The following is a 27,697-nucleotide window of genomic DNA, read 5'->3' as shown; positions in this document are numbered from 1 at the left end:
CTGTAGAGCTGGTCGAGCACCGCCCAGCCCTCCGCCTCCCGTGCCTCGGGCTCACGTGACCCAGTTCCTTTCCATATACCGCCGTTCGGGGGAACGCTCTGGGCGCCAAGCCAGCCAGGCAACCAACCCCTAAGATTCCTTACCCTCAATCATTCCCCGTCAGTCAGGCCAGCTTTGCAACGTCAGCTTTTATTCCTTCCAGTCACAAAGTCCGAAGGAGCGGCCCTTCCCTGGTGGGGCGGGGAAGGCAAGGGTGGAGTTGTCCACACCAGGGGACCTGCGATCTGGGTGGAAGCGAAGGCCGGCTCCTTACTGAACGCCCTCCATCATCTTCAGGAACTCTGAGGAGAAAAAGAGAGAAGAGCTCAGGGTACCTCTCCGGGGACAGAGACCTGGCCTGGGCTCTCCACTCGCAGAGGGGCGCCTAGTCGCTAAAGGATAAGTTGCTCTAAACGGCCCGCTCGGGCCTCAAGACAGTGGGAGGGAACTTGATCAAGCTACGCCCAGCTCCACCTACAAAGCTAAGAGCTCCCGCTGGCCCTCACCGTCGAAGTCAATGCGGCCATCGTTGTTCTTATCTCCGTCCTTCATCAGGGATTCGATCTCCTCATCTGTCACGTGCTCCCCAGAAGCCCGGAAAATCTCAGCCAGCTCCTCAGCATCAATGTAGCCGTCTGCGTTCCTTTGGGGGGAAATGGACAGAGCATGACACAGGGAACCGGTGAATTGCTGGAGCCATGCCTGACGCCTCAGCTCACACCCTGATCCTGGCCAGCCTGCCCCTTCTCTTCAGGCCAGCAGGCTCTCCCTCTGCTCCCAAGTCCCTGATCCCAGACCCCACCCGCACCTGTCAAAGATGCGGAAACACTCTGCCAGCTCTTCTTCGCTCTTCCCTTTCGCATCCTCTTTCATCTGGCGCACCATCATGACCAAGAACTCCTCAAAGTCGATGGTACCGCTGCCTGCGGGGAACGGGCGGCACACTTAGCCCAGCACGCCCTGAGCCTCTCCCCACCGCCCCCTGCCCTGGAGGGCCCAGCTCACCATCCTCATCCACCTCCTCAATGATGGCATCCAGTTCTTCTTTGGTGGGTGTCTGCCCTAGCATCCTCATCACGGTGCCCAGCTCTTTAACGCTGATGTCCCCACCACCATCAGCATCAAACATGTCAAAGGCAGCCTTGAACTCTACCGGGGGAGAAGCGGAGAGGGATGAGTGAGGCTGGTTGGATTGTCAGCCTCCCACCTATTCTCCTCTCCCCCAGTGGCACATTCTCACTCACCAGCGATCATCTCCTCGCTGAGGTAGGACCTGGCCTCAGCCTGTTGGTCCGTCTGGAGAAAACAAAGAGAGAATCAAGAGTGCAGAAGGGCAGAGTCTCACCTCAGTTTCATCCTCCTCAGCCCCCACTTGTTAGGAAGTGTCCCTGGGCCCTCCAGAACTACTCCAAACCTACTGCCCCGCTCAGGTACCCCTCAGTGCCCACTGCCAGTGCTGAGGAGAGGGGGACACAGACTATGCCCATAGTTTTCTCATGTATCCTCTGGAGCCATAGAAGGGAGCCAAGCCAGGAAACCCCCCATCCCCAACAGCGACCTTTTGCAAGTCACACATCCTGGGCCGCTTTGCAGGGACAATAAAAAATCGGGGGAAGGAGAGGGTTTGGGATATGGTAGCACCAGAGATTTTCTAGATTCCCCTGTCTCCTAACACTGCTTGGTACTTGACAAGTGGCCATGAATACTTGACCTGAACTAAATAACAGAATGCAGAGTCACAGGACACCTGCCGAGTGCTCAGAGGCTGAGCCCACAAGAAGACACGGGCAGCTTTGCCTCAGAGGCGAAGTTTCACATGCGGTCGTTGGAGTAGACACCTCAGGCACTATGGCAAATGTGATGGGGTGGCCGTGCCTTGGTGTGGAAATAAGGAAATTTGGTTCTGTTTCAGAGTTTTGGTTTTGAGATAGTCTTGCAACGCAGCCCAGGTTGGCCTGGAACCAACCTGGCCTCAAGTTCTCCATTCTCCTGCCTCTGCCTTCTGAGTCCTGGGTTTCCATATGCATAAAGTCACACGTGACCCTGAAAATAAGGTCTCTGTGGATTTTTCTAGGCCAGCTAGGTCAGGGCTTTGGTGACTTGGTGGTGAGGAAGGAGTGATGAATACCAAGACGCTCTTCAGCCAGCTGGCCCAGATCCTCCTGCCCTCCTCCACCCTTGGCCTGACCCAGGAGGATAGGCTATTTTTAGTTGGGCATGGGCAACGGCAGCTGGTCTCTGGAGTCCAATTACTCCTTCAAGTGAAGTGGGAAGGAGAAGAAAATGGCAGCCCCAGACTAGGCCCTCTGTGGATGGTCAGGGTCTGTAACTCTGGTCTGTCACCCTCCTACTTCCCATCATCCTCAGGATTCTTAGAGGCCTGCACCTGAGCTGTCTATAGGCCTACAGACAGGAACCCTTTTTTCTCTGGATGCCACACACTTAGCTGGGCCTAAGAAGCCAACTCAGCCTCTGCCTTTCTGGGCGACTTGTGCCTGCCCTCAGGGTTCCTATCTCTCCTATGAAGCAGACGGGCTGAGACCCTTTCCACATAACCCTGGATGCAGAATATCACCATCTCAAGCCTCAGAAGGTGGCCAGGATGTCACAGCCTTGAGGATGAATTCCTGGAACAACCTTCCCAGGGTGTCCTAGCAGGACTTGGGTTCCAGCAACCCTCATCTTCCACCTTCAATGCCCACTCTGCTGCCCACAGGACACCCAGTTCTGGGACTGAAAGAGGCCCATAAGCAGTGGTGTCCTCTCATGTCCTTACCATGGTTGCTGGTTACAGGGGCTCCTCAGCTGTGGGTTGTCTCCTTTGCACTCCACCACCCAAAAGTGCCCCAGATCTCTCTACCCCCTAGGATTTGTAGGGGCATCCTCTCTTCCCTCCTCCCTGCTCCCCAGAACTGGATACCCTGACCAATCAGATCCAGGGGTCAGCAAGCCCCACCCCTCCCAGAGTCCTAGCCCATTACCTAATTTAGCCAAGGGCCTTTGCAGGGAAATTGAAGCTTCTGAGCAGGTGGCAGCCTCTGGCACTGCATCCTCCTGGATTCTTAGGAGAAGGGCCTGCCTCACTGTCTTAGGGAGCTCTCTACCCCCGGTACATTTACTCCGAGATGGGAGAGGATGTTCAGAATAGAGACAGCGTCGTGGGAGTGGAATGGGAAGAGCCCAGGCTTGAAGTCCCAAATTCAAGACACAGTCGTGCCTCTGAGCCATATGACTGTGGACACATGGTGAGGCTCCTCAAAGTACACACCTCCCTCCAAGATAGAAGTGGCAAATGTGAGCCCAGATGAATAAGTCGCCTAGCTTGTACCATGGCCCAAGGGGGGAAGGATACCTAAAACACCACTTACTAAACTCCCACAATGTCTCCACACTATGCGGAACATCTCAGCTCCATGATCTCATCCTGGTGTTCATCCTGTGAGGTGGTAACTATTATTACCACCATTTGGCTAGAGTGCTTTGTAAATAGCACAGGCCTACAGAGGAATTCTTTTCCCCATTAGGAGGCCAGGTCTTGCACATCCCAGGATGGCCTTGAACTCCTTAGGTAGCTGAAGACAACCTTGACGTTCTAATCCTCCGGCTTCCATCTCCAGAATGCTGGGATCTACAGGCATTTACCACTAAACCTTGCTTAAGTCCTTTGATTGATTTTGCAACTGAGTCTCCACTCTCAGCTGATCTGGCCTCGAACTCCTGGGCTCAAGCAGTCCTCTTGTCTTAGTCTCCCAAATCACTGAGACTGTAGGCATGCCTGATGTAGGATATACACAGCATCTGCAGTGCTGGGAATCCAAGCAAAGGCCTTGTGCACATTACAAAGTGTGCTACCAACTGAGCTACATCCCCGTCTTTGGTGAGTCTTTTCAAACTTTTTTTTTAAATGTATATGGGTGTTTTGTCAGCGTATGTTTGTACACTGTGTGCATGCCTGGTGCCCAAGGAGATCAGAAGAAGGCATTGGATCCCACAATTGGGAGCCACTATGTGAGTGCTGGGAATTGAACCGAGGTCCTCTGGGGCTCTTGACCACTGAACCCCAGCCTTGGCAATTCTTACCATTTAACATTTACTGTGGAAAAGTTAGGACAAGCAGGCCTCAGGGACCTACCCAGAAGACATGTTCAGAGGAGCCGGCAGTGGAACACACCTTTAACCCCAGCACTTGCAAGGCAGAGGCAGGCAGATATTGGAGTTCAAGGTCAGTCTGGTCTACAAAGTGAGTTCCAGGACAGCGAGGGCTACACAGAGAAACCCTGTCTTGAAAAACAAACAAACAAAAAATGTGTACAGCGCAATGAGAGTTGGGCTTTGTTAGGAGGAGAAATGAGCATTAAAAAAGAAAAAGGAGTCTTCTCTTAAGTTATGTTTATTCAGGGATAGGGCATTTAGAACCCAGCTTTTGATGAGGAAGATAGATGTTTCTCTAAATAGCAAAGAGACAGAAGAGACAGCAAGTGGCTCTGTTCTAGACATCAAATATCTAGGACTTCCCTGCCTCTACAAAGCTAGGTTCTAAAGTCCTCTGTTTGCTGTGTCTTAGAGGGTCAGAGGCTGAGGCTTCATTTTTTAAAAAAATCTTTCTTTCTTTAATTATTATTTTTTGAGATAGGGCCTCACGTAGCTCAGACTAGCTTCAAATCCACTCCTCCTGCCTCCACCTCCCAAATGCTGGGATTTTACATGTACGCCATCATGCCTGATTTTACTTGATGTTGAGAGTTGAACACAGAGCTTCGTGCATGACAGACAAGCACTGTCCCCAATAAACTACTTCCCCAGCACTGGAGGCTTCGTTCCCATGAGCAAAAAGCTCATTTACCAATGAAGTTATTCAATTTTCTTTTTATTGTGAAATCCCTGGGGTTTGGAATGTAAGTTTATACATGAAATATTCATAAATACACAAGTACTTATGAAAACATGAAAGCAGGCAGCTAGCCCTTTCCTACAGTTCAGCTTATCCTCTGTAGAGTGAAAATGGGGCGTAGAAGGGTCCAAAAGGAACACACCCTAAGAATCCATTGGGTCCTGGCTGAGCAGTGAGGCTCATGGACAGTTGCTAAATCAAGAGAAAGAACATGGAGACAACTAAGTCTGGGGCCAGGGCATGGTGGACCAGACACCAAGGAAGGCAGATGGACAGTGGCAACTGGGCTACACTCTTCCCTATATATAGACATTCCAAAGAAAGCTCAGAGGAGCTAGGCCGGGCTAAATAAGGCCTCCCCCTGCCAGGCAGAGGATCAAGGCATGGTACTCAGGGGAGTCCAACTTGGACAATGGACACTGAGATCATTTGTCTGCAACAGGAGGAAGGCAACCCTTAGCAACCACCCATCACTAACTCACTCCTGTGTTTATCTGGTGAAACAATAAGAACCAAGGTCCCAAGTACACCCAAGCAAGATCTTAGCTGCTCCTATTCTCACTCACCCTCTCTTCTCATCTTGCTATTGCTCCGCTCTGGCCAGGCTTCAGTACTGCCCTAAACACCACCCTCGACGATCGCATATGCTAGAAGCTCCCTGAGATCTTTCTCAGCTTTCAAATCTCTTCCTCCTGTATTCCCTCTGCCCGACACGCCTGCTATGTGGCTCAAGGAGAGAAACAGCTTCCAAGCCTCTGTCCCCACACTTGAACCATGTCACATGTGAGGCCTCACTGAGACAATCATAATAAAAACAAACATAAAAACAGTATGGTTGCTGTAATTTGGAGAGGTGGAGGTAGGAAGATGGGGAATAAGGAGTTTAGCACCAGCCTTGGGGGCATCTCAGAAGAAAAAGAGAAAAAAGGTGATAGGAGATGGCTCTGTCTGTGAAGTACTCGCCACACAAACACCAGGCCTTGAGTTTAGATTCTCATTAGCCATGTGAGACCATAAGCCCAGCAATGGAAGGGGTGATGGGGCCGGAATGAAAACTAGTAGATCCCTGATGCTCATTAGTCACCAGCCTCGCCAAATGGGTGAGCTCCAGGCAACATCTGACTACACACGCACACGCACACACGCACGCACGCATGCACACGTACACACAAAACCAGACAGAGCACTCCTAACTTTGACACCATTTACATGAGAAATCTATCAATGGAAGTGATGGACCACTTTTTGGGGGGATGGAGGGGAAGGTTTGACAAAGGGTTTCTCTGTGTAAACAGTCCTAGCTGTCTTTGAACTTGCTTTGTAGACTAGGCTGGCCTCAAACTCACAGAGCTCCATCTGCCTGCTGGCCTCAGATTTACAGAGATCCGCCTGCCTCTGCCTCCCAAATGCTGGGATTAAAGGCGTGCGCCACCACCGCCCAGCAATGGACCACTTTTTAAAACTTTTGTATTTTATTTGTGCATACACACACACACTCAAACGCCACACTGCACATATGGTAGTCAGGGGGCAGAGATGGAGGGTGGATTCTCTCCCTTCACCTGTGGATCCGTGGAATTGAACTTGGGTTGCCACTTATTTGGGTGAGGGGGGTATCTTTTTTTTTTTTTTAACAGAGTTTCACTACATAGTTCAGGTTGCCCTCTAACTTTCGATTCTTCTGCCTCAGCCTCCCAAGCGCCATGCTTGCAGGCAATGCTGGCTTTCCTGCCTGACTGGACAGACCAGATTTCTTTCCATGACATCATGAACACGCTCTTTCTTTTCACTTCTTGTTTGTTAGTTCCTGCTGCTGTTGTTTAGAGTTAGGCCTTGAACTCAGGATCCCCCTGCCTCAGGTGCTGGAATAACAGGTGTGCACGATCATGCCGGGCTGAACTCCGGCTGTGCATCCTGACCTGTGTGGCATACACTACAGAAAAGTTAATAGCCAGCCAGCAGGAGGAAAATGAGTGGAGAGCCTTTTTGTCCTTGCAGGCTGCCTGTGAGCAAGTGCAGGGCAATTAGAGCTTAAAGTCGCCAGCAAGCTGAAGTCCCAGATGTCACCCTGGCTGGCCTACTCCCTCTGTAGACCAGGCTGGACTTGCACTCAGAGAGACCCACCTGTCTCTCTCCCAAGTGCTGGGATTAAAAGTGTTCACCACCATAAGTCCTGGTCTCTGGCCTCCATCTTTGGAGGCCTGTCCCTGTGCCCTCTAAGCCTTGACCCATCCCTGGAAGGAGGGTCAAGACAGCCACGCCAAAATCTTGACCACTCCCTCAATTTATTTAAACTGCTTCCCCAGAAAGTTCCCTCACGGTCTCTTTCCTCTCCCCTGGTGGTTGGGTTTGCAGCTTCCCCCTTGGGCCACCGGAGAGCACAGGAACCTCATTAAACCTGGATATTTTTTAATTTGGCTTGTTGTGATTTGGCTTGATTGGGATATTTGCATTGGCAGAGAGTTTGCATTAGGAAAATTCCTAACAACCACCATATCTGTTTTTTTTCTAAGATTTATTTTATTTTTAACTATACATACATGTGTGTCTGTGTTTGGTTTTTGTGCACAAGTGTGCAGATACCCTTGGAGGCCAGAAGGGGGCACTGGATCCCATGCAGTTACGAGGTTATAAGGTCCCAGTTGTTGGCGCTGGAAACTGAATTCTGGTCCTCAGTGAAAACAGTACACACTCTCAAGCACTTAGCCACTTCTCCGGCCTCAGTCCTTCATATTGAAAGTGAACCATTACTGTCCAATAGCTGCCTCCTCTGAGACCTACATGTGACAGTGTGTGAAACGACTACAACTGGACACCATGAGTCCTAAAAACAGATACCTTTCTGTTCAACCAAGGCCAGGTTTTCCATTCAAAAGTATCTCCCCATCCCTTTCCTGTGCCCTGAAAGGGGGTAGGAGATACTATCTGAGACACCTTGTTTTGAGACAGGTTCTACGTAGCTCTGGCCGGCTGGAACTGGCTGTGTAGACCAGGTTGGCCTTGAACTCACAGAGATCTTCCTACCTCTGCTTCCTTGGTGCTGGGATTAAAGGTGTGTGCCACCAATGTCACCGTGCCTGGTCATTGTTCTATTGTCTAGCTGCCAATTTCAAATCTGCCCTGCTAGGCCTTGGGACCGGAAGCAGCAATCATTTTCTTGACTATTGTTACTCGGCAGTGGCAGTAAAAGATAAAACTGCAGTTCTCGGAGAGCTCTATAAATCACCAGCCCCAACCTGCGCACGCGGGAAAAGCTCCACACTAAAAATCTCTGCCAAAATGGGGCCAAAAAAAAAAAAAAAAGCGACCTTTGACTGACTCTCTGGATCTGTTTTCCTGTTTGACTTCCCATAGGTGAAGCTCAAACGAAACTGGGAAGGCCTAGGAACACTCTCACCAGGCAAGGGACTAAGGTTCTTGCAAGAGTTGAAAATTTAGTTATTAATATTAGAATTCTTTTTCCATATGAGAAAACCTAGGCTGGGCGAGGCCGGATTTCAGGCTAACCTCAAGTGAGAGCCAAGTTCCCAAATGCCAAGAAATTACATTGTAAAGTTACACAGCACTGTATGGAAATTAGGGGGAAAGCTTGGGGCTGCCCCAGGAGTCCAGGAGGGGTGGGACAAGTCCAAGAGGGTGCACGGCCAACCCGAACGTGGACGGTTTCGTGCGGAGGCCTGGGCTACCCTTGCCACCGCTCGCGTCCCTACCGAAGGCAGCAGCCCGGGATTCCAGCAGTTCCGGGAGCGGGCGGGGCCGGGATGGGCCGGGATGGGCCGGGCCAGACGGCGGCAGAAAGCGGCTAGGCGGCGCTGTGAGCAGCCTGTGCCGAACGCCCCTTAAAGCCTCGGGCCGCCCTACCGGATCCCGGGAACCCGCCCTGAAAGCACTCAGCGTCCCGGCCTGCGGGGAGGCGCACGGGAGAGGCCGGCCTCCTGCACGTCCCAAGCTGTCGTTGCCCGTGGGCGTGGCCTCTTCTGCCCCGCCCACTAACACGCCCCCGAGCCCCTCTCCGGACCTGGACCCAGCTTGGCGCGCTCCCCCCTGGGTGCCATGGCCTCGCGGCTCCTGCACCGGCTGCGACACGCCCTGGCTAGCGATGGTCCCGGGGAGGCGGCGGCAGGCCCCGAGGCCGAGCAGTTCCCTGAAAGCTCCGAGCTGGAGGACGACGACGCCGAGGGCCTCTCCTCCCGCCTCAGCGGCACCCTCAGCTTCACCAGTGCCGAGGATGACCCGGACGACGAAGACGAGGACGACGAGGCGGGCCCCGACTCGCCGCCCTCCGGAGATGGGACATCGGGAGAAGACGCAGGCGAGTGCGGGAGGACGGAGACAGGAACCTTGGGGCTCGGTTAGGCCTCCCCGCTGGCCGTGTTCCGACAGCATCCCGGGGGCTCTGAGTTATCTTCCTGAAACTCTTGACACCTTAAGCATTTGCAAATATTGTTTGGCTGTGTGACCTTGAGTCACAACCGTGGGAACCACCCATCTCGGGTTTTGTGGATATTAAATGCACAGAACCAAAGAAACAAATGCATGGTGTACTAGCTGCTTTGGGTGGAGATATTTAGCATCTACTGTAAGCCAGGCGCTGGGATAAAGGCCACCTCGCTGGCGTTAATGAGGTCATGGCATTTGTTTACGTTAACCCTTGCGCTAGCCCCTTAACACGACTGGTCTTGTGCTTGTGCAGAACGGAGTCCTCCACCTGATGGACAACGGGGCAGTCAACTCCTGGCTCGGCAGTTGCAGGATTTCTGGAAGAAGTCTCGGAACACCCTAGTTCCACAGCGGCTGCTCTTTGAGGTGACCAGTGCCAATGTTGTCAAGGACCCTCCCTCCAAGTACGTGGTGAGTGAGGCTCCAGGGACCCTTAGGCAGTGCAGTCTACAAGTCTAGTTAAGAGAAAGTAGGGAGTAGCACAGCTTTCCGTGGGGTTTTGGCTAGGCAGTTATAAATGGCTGTCCTTATTTTACAAAACTGAGGCAGGACAAGGGAGTGGATGTAGCTTGAGCAAGTCCTCAGGTAGATGTCACTGAGAAAGTGACCTTTAAGAAGCTGCCTCCTGTCACAGTTGGTGTGTGCTGTCTGGTACCCCGTGGACTTTTGTCAACTGCAGCAAGACACAGACTTGAGACCCAGTTGCAGGGGTCAGGATTAAGGAAATGCACTTCGGATCCAGATCAGCCTTGATTCCCAGGCCATATATTTTATCAGTAGCTTCACCGTGGGTGGGTTCTGTACCCTTGATGGACCCCAGTTTCCTAGTTTGAGCAGTAGGACAGTCAGTGCGCAGGATTATAGCAGGGGGTAAATGAGACCAGGCACAAAGAACCCTTAGCATTGTCTGGCATTGTGAAATACTAAACTGGTAGCTATATAGTTTCCGATTCCCTAATCTGAAATGCTTGAAAATCCTAAGCATTTGAGTGTCAACATAATGCCACAAGTGGAAAATTCCACATCTAACTTCATGTGATGTGTGCTTGAAATGTAGGCCCATTTAAAAATATTGCATAAGGACTTGAAAGGCTGAGGCAGTAAGACTGTCACAAGTTCAAAGCTAACCTGGGCTAGAGAGTGTGTGCCAAGCCAGGTAAGACTACACACCTAGACACCGCCCCCCTTCCCCCCCCCACACACACACACGAGCCAAACACCAAGGGGGAGTATAGCTCACTGATACGGCACTTGCCTACCATGCTCAAGAACTGAGCTTTATCCCCTGCTCCCGCCCCCAATCATATAAAACTACCTTCAGAGCTAAGTGTGCTGGCGCAGTTGGGAAATAGAGCTCCAGGCCAGTCCCGATACATAGCAAGACCAGATTGCTACATAAAAACCCGCCTCAAAAAACAAAAATCCCACACTACTTTTAGGCTATGTGTATAAAGTACATGAAATGAGTTTTAGGAGCCAGCATGTAATTCTCAGTGGGTAGAATGCTTGCCCACCTAAACTGTGTGGTGCATACCTGTGGTCCCGGTGCTTGGAAGGGGGGTGGCGGACCAGGAGTTCAAGATCAACTACGTGCGCTCCAGGACAGTCTTCTGCAGTACATGAGACCCTGTCTCAAAACAATGGTTTTTCGTGTACTTTATAGATTTTATATTAGATTTGGGTCTCATTTCTAAGACATCTCATTGTATATATACAAATACTGCAAATCTGAAATAGCTCTGGTCCCAAGTACTTTGGATAAGGGAAACTCGGCTTGTATGCTTATTTAACTTTGGATGGGCAATGTGAGGCGTCCAGGGCCTGCTGCAGCCTCCTGACCAATCAGTTCTCCAGCACTCCCACTTCCAGCCCTGTCAGGACTAAGGGGCAGTGTGGAGCTAGGCCTAGAGTCCCTGTTTTCCTTGCTGTGAAGTGGAGAGACTGGCCAGGTCCTGCTGCCTCTAGGTCTAGCCCATCTAAGCTAGCTGGTTCCATCCTGGCAGTGGTCACACACACACACACACACACACAGACACCGGCTTGTCACTTCCCTCCTCTTCACACCCTCCTCCACCTCTGACTCAGCAAGACAGGGGGCCCAGAGCCCTGGGGTCATGGAGCCCTGTCCCATATTTGGGTCTCTCCACCCCTCTCTGTTGCTATTAGTAACAAGGACCACACCCACGGAGTGACTGTTCCACTTTGTGCAGGGACGGATAGACGATGCAGGTTTTATATCTTGTTAAGGATCAAGTCCTTCTGTGCGCTAAGCAGATGCTGTACCACTGAGCTACACACTTCTAGCCCCCGATGGTCCAATCTTAAGTTGCAAACGTTCCAGAGCTCTGGGGTAGACAAGGGGTCATGCACAGGAGTGAGACACCAAGGATCAGTAAACAGAGAGCAGCTCTCTCAGAAAAGAACGGGGTATGGGGGTGACTCTGGGGACCTAGGTGGAAAGGCTTAAGGAAGAGCAGGGGTCATCTTCCATCCTGACCTGTGACCTCCTCTGTGCAGTGGGCACCCATGTCTCCTCCATATTTCTTCTCTGGGAGGTCAAGAGCATGGATTTTAGAATCAGTCCTAGGGCCCAGTCTTTGTGCCCTCCGCTCCCTCTCGGAGCCTCTCCTTGCAGGGCTGTTAATGATGGCTAAGGAGCACCTAACTGGAGAAGTACTTGGTCCAACACGAGGCATGGGGTAAGCGCTTAGGGCAGTCAACAGACCAACAGTCACACCGTTAGAGGGGTGGGGGGGTGCAGATGGAACCCATGGCCTCATGCATGCTAGGAAGTACTCTGCCATCGAGGGACCACCAAGTACCAATAACTATAACCACTGTCACCTATATTGCGGGGTCATTTTAAGCATCAGGTGAAATAAAGGATATAAAATAGTCTTTGGCAGAAAATTAAAAATAAAAATAGAAGGGAGTAAATATGATAAAAATATGTTGTACACATATATGAAATTTCCAAATAAAATTATTAAGATTTAAAAAATCAACCTAGAGCCGGGCGTTGGTGGCACATGCCTTTAATCCCAGAACTTGGGAGGCACAGGCAGGTGGATCTCTGTGAGTTCGAGGCCAGCCTGGTCTGCAGAGCAAGTTCCAGGACAGGCTCCAAAGCTACACAAAGAAACCCTGTCTTGGGGGAAAAAATGTTGCCAGTGGGCCAGGGAAATGGCATTTGTCTGACAACCTGAGTTTGATCCCCAGAACCCATGGTGGAAGGAGAATGACCCCCCAAAGTTGTTCTGACCTCCATATGTTACTGTGGCATATGTGCACAAACATAACACACTCACCCTTGCCACATCACATCGGATACAATTAAAAATAAATAAAAGGTAACTTATACCACTCTTTGCTTAACTTGTGGTGGTGGTGGTGGTGGTGGTGTGTGTGTGTGTATGTGTATACTGAAACTGGGCCCTTGTACATGTTTAGGCAAGTGCTTTACCCCTGAGTTATATTCTCAGTCTTTTTAATGTTTGTAAAACAGTATAAACATTATAATAGTCTCGCCAAGTACCCAGGGTGGTCTTGAACTTACTGTGTAACCCAGGCAGCCCTTGACCGTTCAGTCCTGCCTCAGCCCTGCTTTCATGACATTATTCATTAAAGGAACCCTCTTTTTCTAAAATAAGTTTAAAGCCACCTTTATGGCACTACTTGTCAAGAAGAGAATTTAAGAAGTATAGAGCTGCCGGGCGGTGGTGGCACACGCCTTTAATCTCAGCACTCGGGAGGCAGAGGCAGGCGGATCTCTGTGAGTTCGAGACCAGCCTGGTCTACAAGAGCTAGTTCCAGGACAGGCTCTAGAGCTGCCAGGCCAGTGACTCAGGCCTGTAACCCCATCTCCTTGGCAGGCTGGGGTCATAAGTTTAAGGCTTGCTTTTGCTACATAGTGAATTTAAGACAGTCTGGGACAATTTAGTGAGACCCTGTCTCACAGCAAACACACACACACACACACACACACACACACACGCACACACGCATGTTTGAGGCAGCCTGGGCTCCATGAGGGCAGGGCCTGGAGATACAGCTCAGTAGTAATAGATGTATAGATGTGTACTAACACGAGCAAAGCCCTAGGCTCAGGCCCAGAAACACACACACACACACACACACACACACACACACACAGTGTGAGGCTGAAGATGCCACGCAATGACTGTGCTCGGAAGGGCCTGGGTTCACTAACTCCTGCCTAGACACTGTTCTCTGGAGAGTGCCCGGAACTGAGAGTTCTGACTTTTTCCTAAAGATAAAGATGAATAGTGGTAGAGAAGCACCAATTTGTGCTTTAGAAAAAGATCAGAAAGGATGAGCATGGCAGCACATGACTCTAGTCCCAGCTATCTAGAAGGCTGAGGCAGGAGGATCACCTGAGCTTAGGAGATCAAAAGCTACCAGGCAACAAAGGGAGACCCCCCATCTAAGAAAACAGGAAAGAAAAAGAAGAAGAAAGAAAAGCCATTCCTTGTGCCTTATTCATGTAATCTCAGCTCTTGGGGCTGATGCAAGAGGATCAGATCACCAAGAGTTCAAGGCTAGCCTGGGCTACTGAGGCCCTGGACTCAGTGTACGGAGTGGAGGTGTGACGACTTAGTTGGTAGAGTGCTTGGCTGGCACCCACTAAGCCCTGGCTTTGATCCCCAGCTCCCATCCCTTGGGTGCGGCGGACCCTGCAATGTCAGCACTCAGCTGGCTGCAGGCAGGAGCACACGAAACTGTCTCAAAAAACAACAAAACAGTCTTACCTACAAAATAGCCCAGCGTTTGTCATGGCCTGAAGACCTGAGCTCAGTTCTTAAAACCCATGACGGAAGGGGAGAACTTAATCCTGAAAGGTATCCTCTGACCCCCATTTGTAAGCTATGGCATCAAGCTCAGGTATGTGTGCCGAAACACAACAACAACACACACACACATACACTAACCCCCCCCCACCCCAGGAAAAAAAAAAAGAATTAAAAGGACAAGGCATGGTGACAATTCCTTTAGTCCTTCCATTCAGGAGGCTGGCCCAGATTAGTGAATTAGAGGCCGTCTAGGCTGCACAGTGAGACTCTTGAGGGCCAAAAAAAGAAAGGCAGCAGAGAGGAAGCAGAATCACTGCATCTCCGGCAGTGTTCTCCAGTGTCTGCCACCTAAAGACCTAGAGCACCAAAACTAGGACATCCCAGACCTGAGCAAACAATGGCCTTGCCCTAGGAACTTTTCCCCAGAGCAGTCACCGGCTTTGCCTGAGGTCACCAGGAGGCTGGACTTTGGGTTGCCCAAGTCCTGGACCAGTGAACTCCTAATTTTGCCACTGTGGCTGTCTGAAGACTTGTCCTTTGGTCTGGTTTGAAAGAGGCTGGTCAGTAATGTGGGGACAGCTATGTATCCAGAGTGGCACACAGCTCCAAGCTGGCTCTCAGATTGGCTCAGAGGCCCTAAAAATGGCTCTGGGTTGCCCTAAGGCTTTCCCAAGAACTAACTCCCTGGGGACAGGGAGAACTTTCCCAGAAGCAGTAAGCTCCAGACGCTGAAGTTCATTTCTGTCTTTCTTTCCCCTGTGCTGCCTTGGGCCTTGGGTCATTTCAGAGGAGCCTCAGGTAAGATGGGAGTGGGTTCCTGGCCACTGCTCTGCAGCTTCCTTCCTCCAAGACAGTGGGGGGGGGGGGGGGAGGCTGAGGTGGAAAAGCAAAGCCGAGTGGAAGGGAGGGAAAGGACCCCAGATGGTTTATATCAGCCCTGATGTCCACCCTCCCTACAGCTCTACACCCTCGCCGTGATTGGCCCAGGGCCACCAGATCGCCAGCCAGCCCAGATCTCCCGCCGTTACTCGGACTTCGAGCGGCTGCACAGAAACCTGCAGCGGCAATTCCGAGGCCCCATGGCTGCCATCTCCTTCCCCCGTAAACGTCTACGCCGGAACTTTACTGCAGAAACCATTGCCCGCCGTAGCCGGGCCTTTGAACAGTTTTTGGGTCACCTGCAGGCAGTGCCCGAGCTCCGCCATGCCCCAGACCTGCACGACTTCTTCGTGCTGCCCGAGCTGCGGAGAGCACAGAGCCTCACCTGCACTGGCCTTTACCGCGAGGCTCTGGCATTGTGGGCCAACGCCTGGCAGCTGCAGACCCAGCTGGGCACCCCTTCTGGCCCAGATCGCCCCCTGTTGACTCTGGCTGGGTTGGCTGTGTGCCATCAGGAGCTGGAGGATCCTGGGGAAGCACGAGCATGCAGTGAGAAGGCCCTGCAGCTGCTGGGGGACAAGAGACCTCATCCTTTCCTGGCACCCTTTCTAGAGGCCCATGTCCGACTCTCCTGGCGCCTGGGCCTAGACAAACGGCAGACAGAAGCCCAACTTCAGTCCCTACAGGAGGCGGGCCTTACCCCCGTCCCACCCCCCAGCCTCAAGGAGCTGCTTATCAAAGAGGTGCTGGACTAACTTTTATTTGTCTTGCGGCCGCTTCTGGGCGAGGGGCTGCTCCAGGTCGAGGGGCTGAGGGCAATAGAGGACAGTGAGCAGCGGGGGCTGAGGAGTTCTGGGAGCCCCTAAAGTAGTTCCCGAGAAAGAGTCTGCAGCAGACTGAGAGGAATTTGGATTTGTGGGGCTGGACTCCAAACAGGCTTTGGCTGGGGTTACCCTAGGATGTTTCAAGGAGGAAGTTTTGGGGCGGGCTCTTCAGCCTACCACAGCTTGAGGCCGTAGGCAAGGTCAGGATCAGTGTTTCCTGTTTCCTTTTCCTTGGCCTCTACACCAGTAAAACAGCTTGGCTGAAGGACTAGGTAATAGTACCAGAGTCCTGGAGTTTAGAGACAGGAGGAGGGCTGTAGCTCTGCCCAGGGAAATTAAAGGTCAGCTACTTCAGTGTTAGCAATCTCTTTATTGAATGTGAGAGGCAGGAAGCCCAGCTCTCAACTGTGACTCCTGCCTCAGGAATGGCAGTAGAAAGAGTTCTTTTAACCCCAGGCCAAGCCAGTTTCTTTGACTACAGCTTACTCGCAGACACTTGAGGCTTCAATCGGATCACACCCTCTTGGGCACAGGTCACAGCGAGGACCCCATCCCGACGCCACAGCCGCCCATGCACTAGCCCTCGAGAGCCACCTGTGTGCAAGGAGAAGGGTGAGAACAGCCTCTGCTTTAGCACAAGCCTGCTTTGTCCTGGAGGGGTTTGACACAGGGCAGAGCTGCCCCACCTAAGGGCACACTGGAACATAACTACTCCAAATGCCCCTTTGTGAGCTGTTACAGCCACTTGATGCCCCCAAAGCACTTCCACATAACTGCTAAGTTCCTCTAAAGATCCCAGAGAAACCGTCTCCACAGGCTTGGCCAAGCAGACTGCCGCTTCTCTGGCCACTGGTCAGAAATCCCATTCTTTCCTTTTATGATAAGCAAGTCCTCCCAGCGCTGGTCATCCACCACCAAGGGAGTGGGTAGCTCAGAGAGGACCTGAGACCATGAGGTATGGCCTCTCTCCCCTTTTCATCTAGAGGTTCTGGCCTGAGTTGGTTACCTTCAGGAAGCTAACTCAAGCTTTCTTTACATACAGCAGGGCCCACACGGATCTAACCGTAGCCAGAGAAAGTGGGGCTTCGTTTCTTGTACCGTCTTACAGACAGTGACGCTAAAGTGCTCAGAGGCTCAGGCCTGGCCTCGAGGGTCAGGCCAAAGCTGACCGAGTGTCCTAACTTCAAGGTTGTGGACCCTGTTCTGTGCTGCTGGTGGCATCTGAGTAACCCTTTCCTGACTGCTAGGGGTTATTTAAGTTTTGTCCGTTTTATAAAGCAAAACTTTTCTTCCTTTGACATGTACTTCATTATAAAAGAGCCAGGGCTCTAACACGAGACATCAATGAGTCTGGGTTTCTCTCGGTTCCCTACAGACCTTAGAGACCACTGAGTGCCCTGCTCCATCCTGCCAACTCACAGAATCTCTCAGGGAGCTCCTTAAAATACAGTTTACAGCTGGGCATGGTGGCATATGCTTCTAATCCCAGCACTTGGGAGGCAGAAGAATGCGGATCTCTGTGAGTTCAAGGCCAGCCTGGTCTACAGAGCAAGTTCTGGGATACCCAGAGCTATACACAGAAATCCTGTCTTGAAAAAACCAACCAAACAAAAAGGGCAGTTTCCTGGACCTGATCCAGGACCTGCTGGGGTGGAATGCAATTTGTTTAGAAAAAGCTCCCTCAAGTGGCAGCGTGGTGGTTTACTAGGTGTAGACAGTACTAATATAACCCTATTTATTTAGATGAAAAAAACCTCCCAGCACTTGGGAGGCAGAAGCAGGCGGATATCTGAGTTCGAGGCCAGCCTGGTCTACAAGAGCTAGTTCCAGGACAGGCTCTAGAAACTACAGGGAAACCCTGTCTCGAAAAACAAAAAAAAGGCTGGGCGGTGGTGGCGCACGCCTTTAATCCCAGCACTCGGGAGGCAGAGGCAGGCGGATCTCTGAGTTCTAGGCCAGCCTGGTCTACAAGAGCTAGTTCCAGGACAGGCTCTAGAAACTACAGGGAAACCCTGTCTCAAAAAACCAAAAAAAAAAAACAAGCAGCAGGGCATGGTGGCTCCTGCACTTGGGAGGTGGAGGCAGGAGGATCAGGAGGATCAGGAGGATCAGGAGTTCCAGGCCAGACTCCACTCTATAAAGAATTCAAGACAAGCAGGGGTTACACAAGACAGGGCTGGGGAGCAGAGATGTGGATCTCAGTAAGTTCTAGGCAAGTCAGAGCTCCACAGTGAAACCTTGCCCCTCCCTGTCAAAACAGAAAGAAAGAAAAGAAAAAGCTTCAGAAAGGAGAAAGGACTTTTGTCAGGTTCATACATGGAATCTAAAGTGGTTTGGGTACCTGCGCTGGGTCTCTTAGATAAACTCAATCATTCCTGGCATGTAGAATACCTCTGAAGACAACATGAATGAGGGGCAGCAATGCAAGGGCCCTGCCCACCCCAGAGACACTGACCCACAGGCCCACACTTACCAGCCCAGGGGCTCTCGCACTCATAGAGCATCCAGTGGTCAGCTCGAAATGGGGCGTGGAACCACATGGAGTGGTCCAGTGAGACCATGAAGTTCACTTTATACTTGAACTGGTGGGGCAGCAATGCTGTACCCAGGAAGGCGTAGTCAGAGATGTAAGCAGCCACACAGCAGTGCATCTTGATATCGCCCTCCCCTGCAACAGGTCCCAACCCCATCAGCCCTGGGCTCCTGGCTTTCCAGCGCAGGATCTGCAGGGAGGTGGGGAGAAAAAGACTACCACACACAAATTCATCATTGTGTAAGGGCACCTGGCCCAGGGTCAGGGTGTGTGTGTATAAGGATAAAGGCGGTGGGGACGAAGGAGAACAGAGGTAAGACAAATGCAAATCCCAAGCCTCTCACCCCGGCCACTCTTTGTGGTCCTGAAACAGGCATCCACAGTTTGCACAAAAACGTCTATGGTTAGCCACTGACCTAGATAAGAACCTCAGCAAGGTATCTTGCTTCCCCCAGAAAGGTCCAACAATGGAATTACAGTTACGTCATTATTCTCATGTTAAAGGGTAAGGGTTCTGGTGAGAAACTGAGCCAAATTCTGCATAACTCAGATTTGGAAACGGGCCCAAAGAGAGAATGGGATACTCAATCAACAGATGGCAAATGAGTGGCAAGGCCTAGACCCCTGGAGTGTTTCCCTCCAGTTCATGGGTCCTCTTACCAATATAGCCCCGGGCTCGCACCCAGAACATCTGTTTGGGCTCCAGTGTCCGCAGTTGGCTCAGCTGGCTGGGTGGGTTCACCATTTTGATCTCAATAGGTACCTCCTGGGCAGCGATTCGGTTCAGCCCCACTTGGTATTTCTTGTGGAGGTTAGGGTCCCTGAAGTAAAGACAGGGACAAAGAGACCCAAGGAGAGGGAGCATCTCTGTGCTGCCTCTTCTGGTCCCCACGTCTGTCTATAAGGACTTGTGTCCTGCAAAGCTTCCTCATGGAGCTGGCAAAGCAATATAGTGTCTGATTCCCTTCCTTGTCACTTCAGCCATGCCGTGACATGCAAGTCAGTCACCTCTCTCAGCCTGTTTCCCATCTGAAACAGGAGAGTAATGATGTGACCTGTCTTGCAGTGAACATATACAGACCTAGGCACCAGTCGGGCGGTGGTGGTGCACACCTTTAATCCCAGCACTCGGGAGGCAGAAGCAGGTGGATCTCTGTGAGTTCGAGGTCAGCCTGGTCTACAACAGCTAGTTCCAGGACAGGCTCCAAAGCTACAGTGATACCCTGTCTCAAAAACAAACAAACAAACAAACCCAGGCACCAACCACGCAAGTACTGCACACAACCATAACCCATTCCTTGCTGGGACTTCACATGACAAGTGTGGTCATCATTCCAATTGAGAAGAGACATAAGCACAGGAGAATGAATGAAGGATCTGATGTCAGGCAGTCTGGACCCACAAGTTCATACATCTAACCACTCATTACTGTGAACATGCAAGAAAAGTCTCCCTATGTTATCTGCATTCTCCATCCTAAGTGGTTAGGAGCCCTGTGTGCTGGGGTGACACCATTTCCATGGGCCCACAGTGCTCTTAGCAGGCTCTGCCCTTCCCACCCCGTCTGGTAGTCTGTCCTGCACTGTCCACCCTGGCAGCCACTACCACATGACTGCTGTGACTACAGAACAACACTGATTAAAGGGGTGGCATGGGATGCGGCTCTGTGGCAGAGAGCCTGCCTGGCATGCACAAAGGCCTGGGGATTTGTTCCCTAGCACCACACACAGAAAAGAACTGTTCATTCTGTTTCATTAATTTCATATAGCCTATAGGGTTAGTAACTACCTTATTGAAGTGTGTAGTCCTACATTCAGGCTCCTTTAACAATACAATATCTTCATTTCTGTGCACACCAAGCCCCAGCTTCATGCTCGTCTGTCAGTGGTGTAACTACTCACATAGCACCTGCTGAGTGCCTTTATACCTCTATCGCATTTAATCCTCACCGCAGCCTTATGAGGTGAAAGTTATAATAGCTCCATTTATAACCAAAGGTATGGACTCAGAGTAGGCAAGCATTTGCCCAAACTCATACAAATATTAGGGACAGAGCCTAGACTTGAATGCTGGCTATTCAGGTTCCTGAACCCACACCCATCCCACATGCCCTCCTGCTGCCCCAGTGTCCAACACAAGCTACCGGACCCTTTGGCACAACTCCCTACTTTGACTGCTCCTAACTTCAGATGAAGAATCTAGGGCCTTGGATGGGGAACCCCATAGCAGGTAGACACTACCAGAGGTCACAGTCCTGGTCAGAAGCCATGTGTCCATGTCTGTATCCAGAGCTCTTCCCCATATTCCAGCATTGCCAGACTTCATTTGTTATGATCTCTGTGAGAAATATATGCTACCAAGGTAGAGTCAGAATATTTAAAAGACACCAAAGTGAAGAAACTGACCAGTAGGCCATACTCTGCAACAGGGTCCCAGAGGAGGGCACTCATCCTGCCAAACATTAACTCCAAAGCTGCTGCATGATAGGCCTGAGGTAGGAGGGGGATCAGTCGGGGGACTGGAGGATATTTATTTACCCAGTGGTTGCAAAAATAGTTTATTGTTGGATTCAAGTACAGAGGATTGAACCCAGGGTCAATTTTTAAAAACATTTTATTTAATTTATTATGGACGGGTAGGGGATAGTATGTACATGTTATACAGTGTGTATGCAAGGATCAGAGGACAACCTTATAAAATCGGGTTCCTACTTACATCTTTAATGGGTCCCAGAGATTGAACTCGGGTCCTCAGACTTGTACAGCAGGGACCTTTACCTGCTGAGGCATCTCTCTGGCCCCAAGCTAATATTTTAATAACAATCAAGCTATCCCATGCCTGTGCTGGCTGCTGGCTGAGTGCAAGCTCTGCTTTTTACATTATGATCCAACACACACATGCATGCATATACACTAGTAAAAACAAGAAACACAACTGAAATTGAAGTTGCAGAGGGCTCTTACCCTCCTTGCACAGTGGGCTCCAGGATCTCCTTTTCTGCTTATATATACTATATATAAGATACATATATTCCTACATACATACGTGTGCATGCAGCATTGGGGTTGAACCTAGAGCCTTGGGTACACTTAGCACATGCTCTATCAGAGAGTATACCCTCTCAAGCCCCCCATGTATATAAAATTTTTAAATAGTTTGTATTTACTTTATGTGTATTGGTGTTTATCTGCATATATTTATATTATGTGTGCCACATTTGTGTTTGGTGTCCATGAAAGTTAGAAGGGGATTGTCAAAGCCTTTGGAACTGGAATTAGAGGTGGCTATGAGTCACCCTGTGGGTGCTGGGTACCACACTTGGGCCCTCTGCAAAAGTAGCACATGCTCTTAATGGCTGAGCCATCTTCTCAGCCCACCCTCATTTTTTTGAGAAAAGGTCTGACTAGGAAAGAACCTAGGAATCACAGAGATCCACCTGTCTCTGTCTCCCAAGTGCTGGGATCTTTTATACTTATACTTTTAGTACACTTAGGGGCTCATGACCCACTTACAAGTAGGAGTCAGCGTGTGAAAACACTCCTGGGTGGTGGTGGTGCATGCCACCCAGTAATCCCAGCACTTAGGAGGCAAAGGCAGGCAGATCTCTGAGTTCAAGGCCAGCCTTGTCTACAAAGTGAGTTCCAGGACAGTCAGGGTTACACAGAGAAAACAGTTGCAAAAGAAAAAAGAGAGAGAGAAAAAAAACAAAAACAAAAACAAAACCACTGCCCTGGGACTATATGGGAAGAGAAAGGGACAAGAAAGTTAACAAGGGGAAATATAATAAAAATACAGTATATACATTCACGCTGGGCAGTGGTGGCACATGCCTTTAATCCCAGCACTTGGGAGGCAGAGACAGGTGGATCTCTGTGAGTTTGAGGTCAGCCTGGTCTACACAGTGAATTCCAAGAAAGGCTCCAAAGCTACAGAGAAACCCTATCTCAGAAAAAAAAAAATCAGAATTCATCAAAATATACTCATCTAAGTATTGTTTTCTTTTTATTTTAAGACAGGCTCTACACAGGGCTGGCAGGCTGGCTGGGAACTCCCTATGCAGACTAGGTAGCTTTGAATTCTCACAGATCTGCCTGTCTCTGAAGGCATGTAGATCATACCCAGGACCTAACGGTGTTTTTACTATAGGTCAAAGTAGTAAATGTTTTAAGGTCTAAGGTGTAGCTTTGAGGTAGAACAGACTTACCTAGCACACATGAGACCCCTAGGTTTGATCCCTAGAACTATAAAAACTAAAGAATAAAAAAAGTTTGAAAATTCAAAAACAAAACAAAAACAACAAAAAGCCTCCTCTCTGGAGTCCTCATTCTCACCTTAAATACTGGTCGATGAGGGCCTCATGGCCCAGCAGCTCTTCTGGCGGAGGCACAGTGGGCATGGAAAACTGGTGCTGCAGGGGGCTGGGCTGCATCTGCTGGAAGGAGGCCTGGCAGATAAAGATGGCTTTGCCATGCTGCACGGCCTTCACGGAGCGCACTGAGAAACTGGCGCCTGTTCGCGTCCGCTCCACATGGTACAGCACTGGCACCTTTGGGTCCCCTACAGTGGATACAGGAGACAAGGTGACCCTGAGTAAATCCATGGGCCCCATAATCATGACAGTTGGTAAGCAGACACCTCTGTTCTCATCCTCAGTTTCTGCTGCTGTCATTTTGAGACAGGGTTTCCTTCTATAGCCTAGGCTGGTCTGGGACTCAGGGCAACCCCTTGCCTCTGCCTCTCAAGAGCTGGAATGCCCACCTTTTCTCTCTATCTTTTTTAAAAGACAGACTTCTCAATATGTTGCCGTCACTGGCTTTTGGCAGAGACCCAGCCAGGCGAGTGAGTGTGACATATCTACAGTAGAAAACAATTATAACGTGCTAGGTGAGCCCTGACTGGAGGCTGCGAGCCTGGGGAAATGCAGGTGAACCAACCAGAAGGGGGCAGTCTAAGGGATTTGTTAGGGACACATTTGGCTTTCTCCACTTGGTACAAAGTCAGAAACAGGTGAAAGTAGCAGAGCTGTTAGTTATTAACCAAGCCCTTGCTGTTTGGGCTGAAGAGGGTCACCCTCACTCATGCTAGGTAAGTGCTTTGCCAACTGAGATACAGAGGACAACTTGCGGGAGTCACTTCTGTTCTACCATGTGGGTCTTGAGGATTTAACTCAGGTCTTCAGGTTTGGTCACCAGTCACCCAATATTTTCTTTTTCTTTCTTTCTGTTTGTTTTTTAAGACAGGATTTCTGTGTAGCCTTGGCTGTCCTGGAACTCACTCTGTAGACCAAGCTGGCCTGAACTCACAGAGATCTACCTACCTGTGCCTCCCGAATGCTGAGACTAAAGGCATGAGCTACTGGTATCAGTGACTAAAGGCTATATGGAACACAGTGATCCTTAATACTAAGGAAAGAGTATAAAGCACATGTTGTTTATTGTGTGTGGGGGGGTAATTTTTAAATTGATTATTATTGTGTGTATATGTGACTATATGAGGGGTGGCTTGCCATGGTAAGCATGCTGGGGCTGGAGGACAACTCAACGGTGTTGGTTCTTTTAGGGAGGGGTATAGAGTTTATTTAATGGGTAAGGGAATTCTGGAGTGAAGAAATAGAGAGGAGAGAAGAGGGAAAGCTGAGGAGGCAGTGGTTACCTTTTCAAAAGAGGGTCGGAGGGAGGGAGTGGTATTGGCTCTTTTCTACCTTTCCTCAGGTCCTAGGGATTGAACTTGGGTTACAAGGGCCCTTCTCTGCTGAGTCATCTAGAAGGACATGTGTTTGCTTTTTGGCAGTGTTCCATTCTTTTTTTTTTTTTCCTGGTGCTCCTGGGAATTGAACATGGGGCCTCTAGCCATGCAACTGCTGATCTACATAACCAGCCCAGACCAAGAGTTTGCAATGAGAACTCCCCTGTATCTGAGCCCAGAGCTTTAAGAGTCTAAAAGATCCTACTGAAATATCTCTAGTCCCACTCCTCCTCTATTTCACCAATGAGACCAATCTCAGCAGAAGGTGATCTCATTCAAGATTACCCTAGTAATTATTATAAAGCCGAAACTGAATTCCCAACCCACACTGCATAGCTCCTAGCCTGAAAGTTTACAGCACTCTGAAGACTTAGCAGTCTTGACCCTAGAAGAGTATAAAGACTGAAGAAGAGAGCCATTAGTGCCAAACACTCAAGGAGCCAGAGGCAGGCAGATCTCTGTGAGTTTCAGGTCAGCCAGGTGAGACCCTGTCTCAAAACAGCAAGGACAAGGACAAAGTGAAGAAGGGGATGGTAAGATGGCCTATCAGAGCACTCTTTGTTCTTCCCGAGGACCCATGTTTGGTTCCTACCACCTACATGGTGGCTCACAATCCCCTGTAACCACAAACTTTAGGATAGCCAATGTCCTCTTCTGGCCACTTCAGACAATAGGAAAGCAACACGGTGCATGTAAATTCATTTAGGCACATACATATAAAAATATGCAAATACATATTTTTTTTTCAATAAGAGAAGGCTGAGTATGGTGGCGCACGCCTTTTAATCCCAGGTCTCGAGAAGCAGAGGCAAGCAGATCTCTAAGTCCCAGGTCAGCCAGGCATACAGTGAGACTCTGCCTCAAAAAACAAAACAAATAAACAAACAAATAGAATGAATGTAGAAGAGAGCCAGGCCTGGTGTCATGAAGGCTGGGGCCAGCCAGGACCACACAGAACGAGACCCTATCTCAACGGAAAACTAAAAACAAAAATCTGGGGCTGGAGAGATAGCTCAGAGGTTAAGTGCATTGCCTGCTCTTCCAAAGGTCCCAAGTTCAATTCCAAGCAACCACATGGTGGCTCACAACCATTTGTAATGAGGTCTGGTGCCCTCTTCTGGCCTGCAGGCATACACGCAGACAGAATATTGTTTACATAATAAATATTAATATTTTTTTAAAAAAAGCTACAGGGAAAGACCCAACAAGACCACATAAGCATTAAGAACCAGAGAACAAGTATTTAGTGGATCTCAGGAAGTGTGTTAAGCATCTAGGTTGCTTCCAGACCCATCTCAGCTTCCCCAGTGTTGAGACCACAGACCGGGCCAATATGATGGGCTCCCTTCCTGCATTTTTTGGTACTTGAGATGAAACACAGTCCCTTTCATGTGCTATCCAAGTGCTCTACTACTAAGCTACATCTGCAGCCCCGTAGGGACCTTTCATGGGATCTTCTCTCTCCCTTCTCCATCTGCTTCTCTGATTCTCCCATTTCTTCCCCTTTCTCTTGAGTTAGTCTTCAAAGCCAGGGAGCAGTGGCTGCTGGACCACCAGGGATGGCTGCAGACAAGGAGCCAGGGTACGGGGTTTACCTGCCCGGACAAAGTAGCAGTGTAGGGAGTGCACGTGGACGTCCTCACTCACAGACTTGGCAGCAGCCACCAGGGCTTGGCCCACAATTTGACCCCCAAAGAGCCGCTGGGAGGTGGGTACCCAGTAATGCCTTCCTCTGTGGGAAGAGGAGAATGAAAAAGACTTGAGGAGCGCTCCAGGTTCCGTAAGCCTCAAGTGAAGGGTCTCTTGTGGTTACTTGGGTCCTTTTTGAGAACCTGAGAAAAGCCAAGGACTCTGCTCTCAAAATCTCTGCATAAAACTTCAGGTTTTAGGTCTACCCCCCCTCTGTGGACTTCAGTCGAGCATAACAAGCTAGCTCCCTCAGCTTACAGCAGCTGTACAGAGAACGAGTTCCTACAACTCAACCATCCCAATCCTGGGCAGTTTCAAGTCCACAGTTTCTTCCCTTCCCCACACTAGGGAAAGGCAGAGGCCAGAAGATATTTGAGGCCTTGAATGGACACAAGAAACCCAAAAGCAGAGCTGGGGCTGGACTGTATGGACGAAGGCCTGCCCCTGGCACTCCTTAACTGGCAACGTATGAACTGGCTTCAGAGCTAAAAGGGTCCTGAGTCATGCCATCAAACTGTCTAAAAAAAATAAATAACTGTCCAAGGTCTGAGGTTGTGAAACTTAAGACAGCTGAACAAATTGGCCTGGCCTTCTAGGTGAAAGGGCCTGCCCAGCGCTGGAGGTGAACCTTGAGTCCTACCACCCAGCCCTGAGGTTATTATTTTCCATTACAATACATTTTTGAAAACCACTCTGGCCTAGGGAGCTATAATTACCTAGGTGGAAGAAAGGGAGATCAAAGTTAAGATAATTTCTGATAAAACCAGAGAGTGGTGGAGGTCAAAACTGCCACTAAACAGGGGTGATGGTGCATTCCTTTGACCCTAGCTCTAGGGACTCTTTGCAGAAGCCTGTGAGTTCAAGGCCAGTCTGGTCTACAAAGAGACAGCCAGGGAGGGCTATAGAGAGAGACCCTGTCTCAAAACCAAAACAAAACAAAAACAAAAAACAACAACAAAAACAAAAACTCACTAACCAGCCAGGCATGGTGGTTGGTGCTCTCCTGCCAGCACTCAAGAGGCAAAGGCAGGTGGATCCCTGTGGGTTCCAAGCCAACCTGGTCTATGTAGTGAATTCCAGGACAGCCAGGATCATATAGTGACACCCTGTCTCAAAACAAAAACAACAACAACAACAAAAAAAACCTGTTACAAACCCGTGTCGCGATAACCAACTTCAGTCATGTCGGGGAGACAAAAAATGACTTACCAAACCCCAGTTAGTGGTGCAGGGACGGGGTGGAGGAAAAAAGGCAGTGAGTTTATTAGAGTTGTGTATTGGTTTTAAAAGCCGATCTGCTGTGTACCCTCAGGTAAATCACTGCCCTCGCTAGGTTGATTCTAGCAGGCTAAGCTGCCTTGTAGGGTAACCCAGTCCAAGGGCGGGTGTCAGGGACACGCCTTCTCCTAACTGCGGCAGAGCTTGCAGCCTGAACAGAACCTCTTAAGCCCAGAAGCGGGGGGATCACGGGGGAGCGGCGGCGACCGCGGCTCTCTATACTGCAGCAGGGGTGCGGGCCCGGTTCCGGGTGCCGCCGGCTACCTGAAGAGATCCTCATCTAGCGGCTCCAGGTTGAGCACGCTGGTGACCAGCACACTACGGAGGTCTCCGGAAAGGTCGTCGCCGTCGGCGTCGCCTTGCGCATCCCCCGGGGCTTCTGGCACTGACATCCTAACCTCTCACCGTGGGCGCGGGGGACACTGCGCTTTGTCAGAGACGCGGAAACTTATATAGATGCACAGCGCTTCCGGCAGGTCGCTCCAGTGGCCGGAAATCCCGAAGGCTTCGCGGAGGAAGATGCAGATTGTGACTGGTCGGTGTACCTGTCAATTTCGCAGTGGGCGGA

The 27,697-nt window shown here is 50.3% G+C and overlaps 3 protein-coding genes across 4 annotated transcripts; 1 reads left to right on the top strand and 2 right to left on the bottom strand.

Moving 5' to 3' along the window:
* Nucleotides 1-267: 267 nt before the first annotated feature.
* Nucleotides 268-3,505, bottom strand: Tnnc2 (troponin C2, fast skeletal type). The gene is made up of 6 exons (XM_042055114.1): nt 3,500-3,505; nt 1,284-1,335; nt 1,045-1,188; nt 848-962; nt 546-682; nt 268-341 (listed from the first exon to the last, which is right to left on the bottom strand). Exons 1-6 carry the CDS (start codon nt 3,503-3,505, stop codon nt 310-312), a joined length of 486 nt encoding a protein of 161 aa, XP_041911048.1. The 3' UTR covers nt 268-309.
* A 5,418-nt stretch (nt 3,506-8,923) lies between these two features.
* Snx21 (sorting nexin family member 21) lies at nt 8,924-17,179 on the top strand. The gene is made up of 3 exons (XM_038329683.1): nt 8,924-9,242; nt 9,624-9,781; nt 15,141-17,179. Exons 1-3 carry the CDS (start codon nt 8,984-8,986, stop codon nt 15,813-15,815), a joined length of 1,092 nt encoding a protein of 363 aa, XP_038185611.1. The 5' UTR covers nt 8,924-8,983; the 3' UTR covers nt 15,816-17,179.
* Nucleotides 16,235-27,605, bottom strand: Acot8 (acyl-CoA thioesterase 8). Of its 2 annotated transcripts, XM_038329684.1 has the most exons (6): nt 27,394-27,605; nt 25,758-25,894; nt 22,749-22,974; nt 19,078-19,238; nt 18,358-18,552; nt 16,235-16,478 (listed from the first exon to the last, which is right to left on the bottom strand). In XM_038329684.1, the coding sequence occupies exons 1-6, from the start codon at nt 27,519-27,521 to the stop codon at nt 16,360-16,362; spliced, it is 966 nt and encodes a 321-aa protein (XP_038185612.1). In that variant the 5' UTR covers nt 27,522-27,605; the 3' UTR covers nt 16,235-16,359. The 2 variants fall into 2 exon arrangements, with proteins under 2 accessions (XP_038185612.1, XP_038185614.1); XM_038329686.1 differs by lacking the exon at nt 25,758-25,894 and having other exon boundaries at nt 27,394-27,543.
* Between the last annotated feature and the right edge of the window lie 92 nt (nt 27,606-27,697).

Source organism: Arvicola amphibius, chromosome 5 (genome assembly GCF_903992535.2).
Source record: "Arvicola amphibius chromosome 5, mArvAmp1.2, whole genome shotgun sequence".
NCBI classification, from domain to species: Eukaryota; Metazoa; Chordata; class Mammalia; order Rodentia; family Cricetidae; genus Arvicola; species Arvicola amphibius.
Note: the sequence above shows the minus strand (reverse complement) of the source record. Positions and strands in the feature narration are given on the sequence as shown.

Excerpts from the sequence above, each read along its gene's own strand:
- Snx21 (XM_038329683.1), top strand. The coding sequence starts at position 8,984 with ATGGCCTCGCGGCTCCTGCACCGGCTGCGACACGCCCTGGCTAGCGAT. Across the intron at positions 9,243-9,623 it reads GACATCGGGAGAAGACGCAG|AACGGAGTCCTCCACCTGAT; the intron begins GCGAGTGCGGGA and ends GTGCTTGTGCAG. Across the intron at positions 9,782-15,140 it reads ACCCTCCCTCCAAGTACGTG|CTCTACACCCTCGCCGTGAT; the intron begins GTGAGTGAGGCT and ends CCCTCCCTACAG.
- Tnnc2 (XM_042055114.1), bottom strand. Across the intron at positions 1,189-1,283 it reads CAGCGAGGAGATGATCGCTG|AGTTCAAGGCTGCCTTTGAC; the intron begins GTGAGTGAGAAT and ends CTCCCCCGGTAG. Across the intron at positions 683-847 it reads TGTTTCCGCATCTTTGACAG|GAACGCAGACGGCTACATTG; the intron begins GTGCGGGTGGGG and ends TTCCCCCCAAAG.
- Acot8 (XM_038329684.1), bottom strand. The coding sequence starts at position 27,521 with ATGTCAGTGCCAGAAGCCCCGGGGGATGCGCAAGGCGACGCCGACGGC. Across the intron at positions 25,895-27,393 it reads CTAGATGAGGATCTCTTCAG|AGGAAGGCATTACTGGGTAC; the intron begins GTAGCCGGCGGC and ends CTCTTCCCACAG. Across the intron at positions 16,479-18,357 it reads GTGCGAGAGCCCCTGGGCTG|GTGGCTCTCGAGGGCTAGTG; the intron begins GTAAGTGTGGGC and ends CCTTGCACACAG.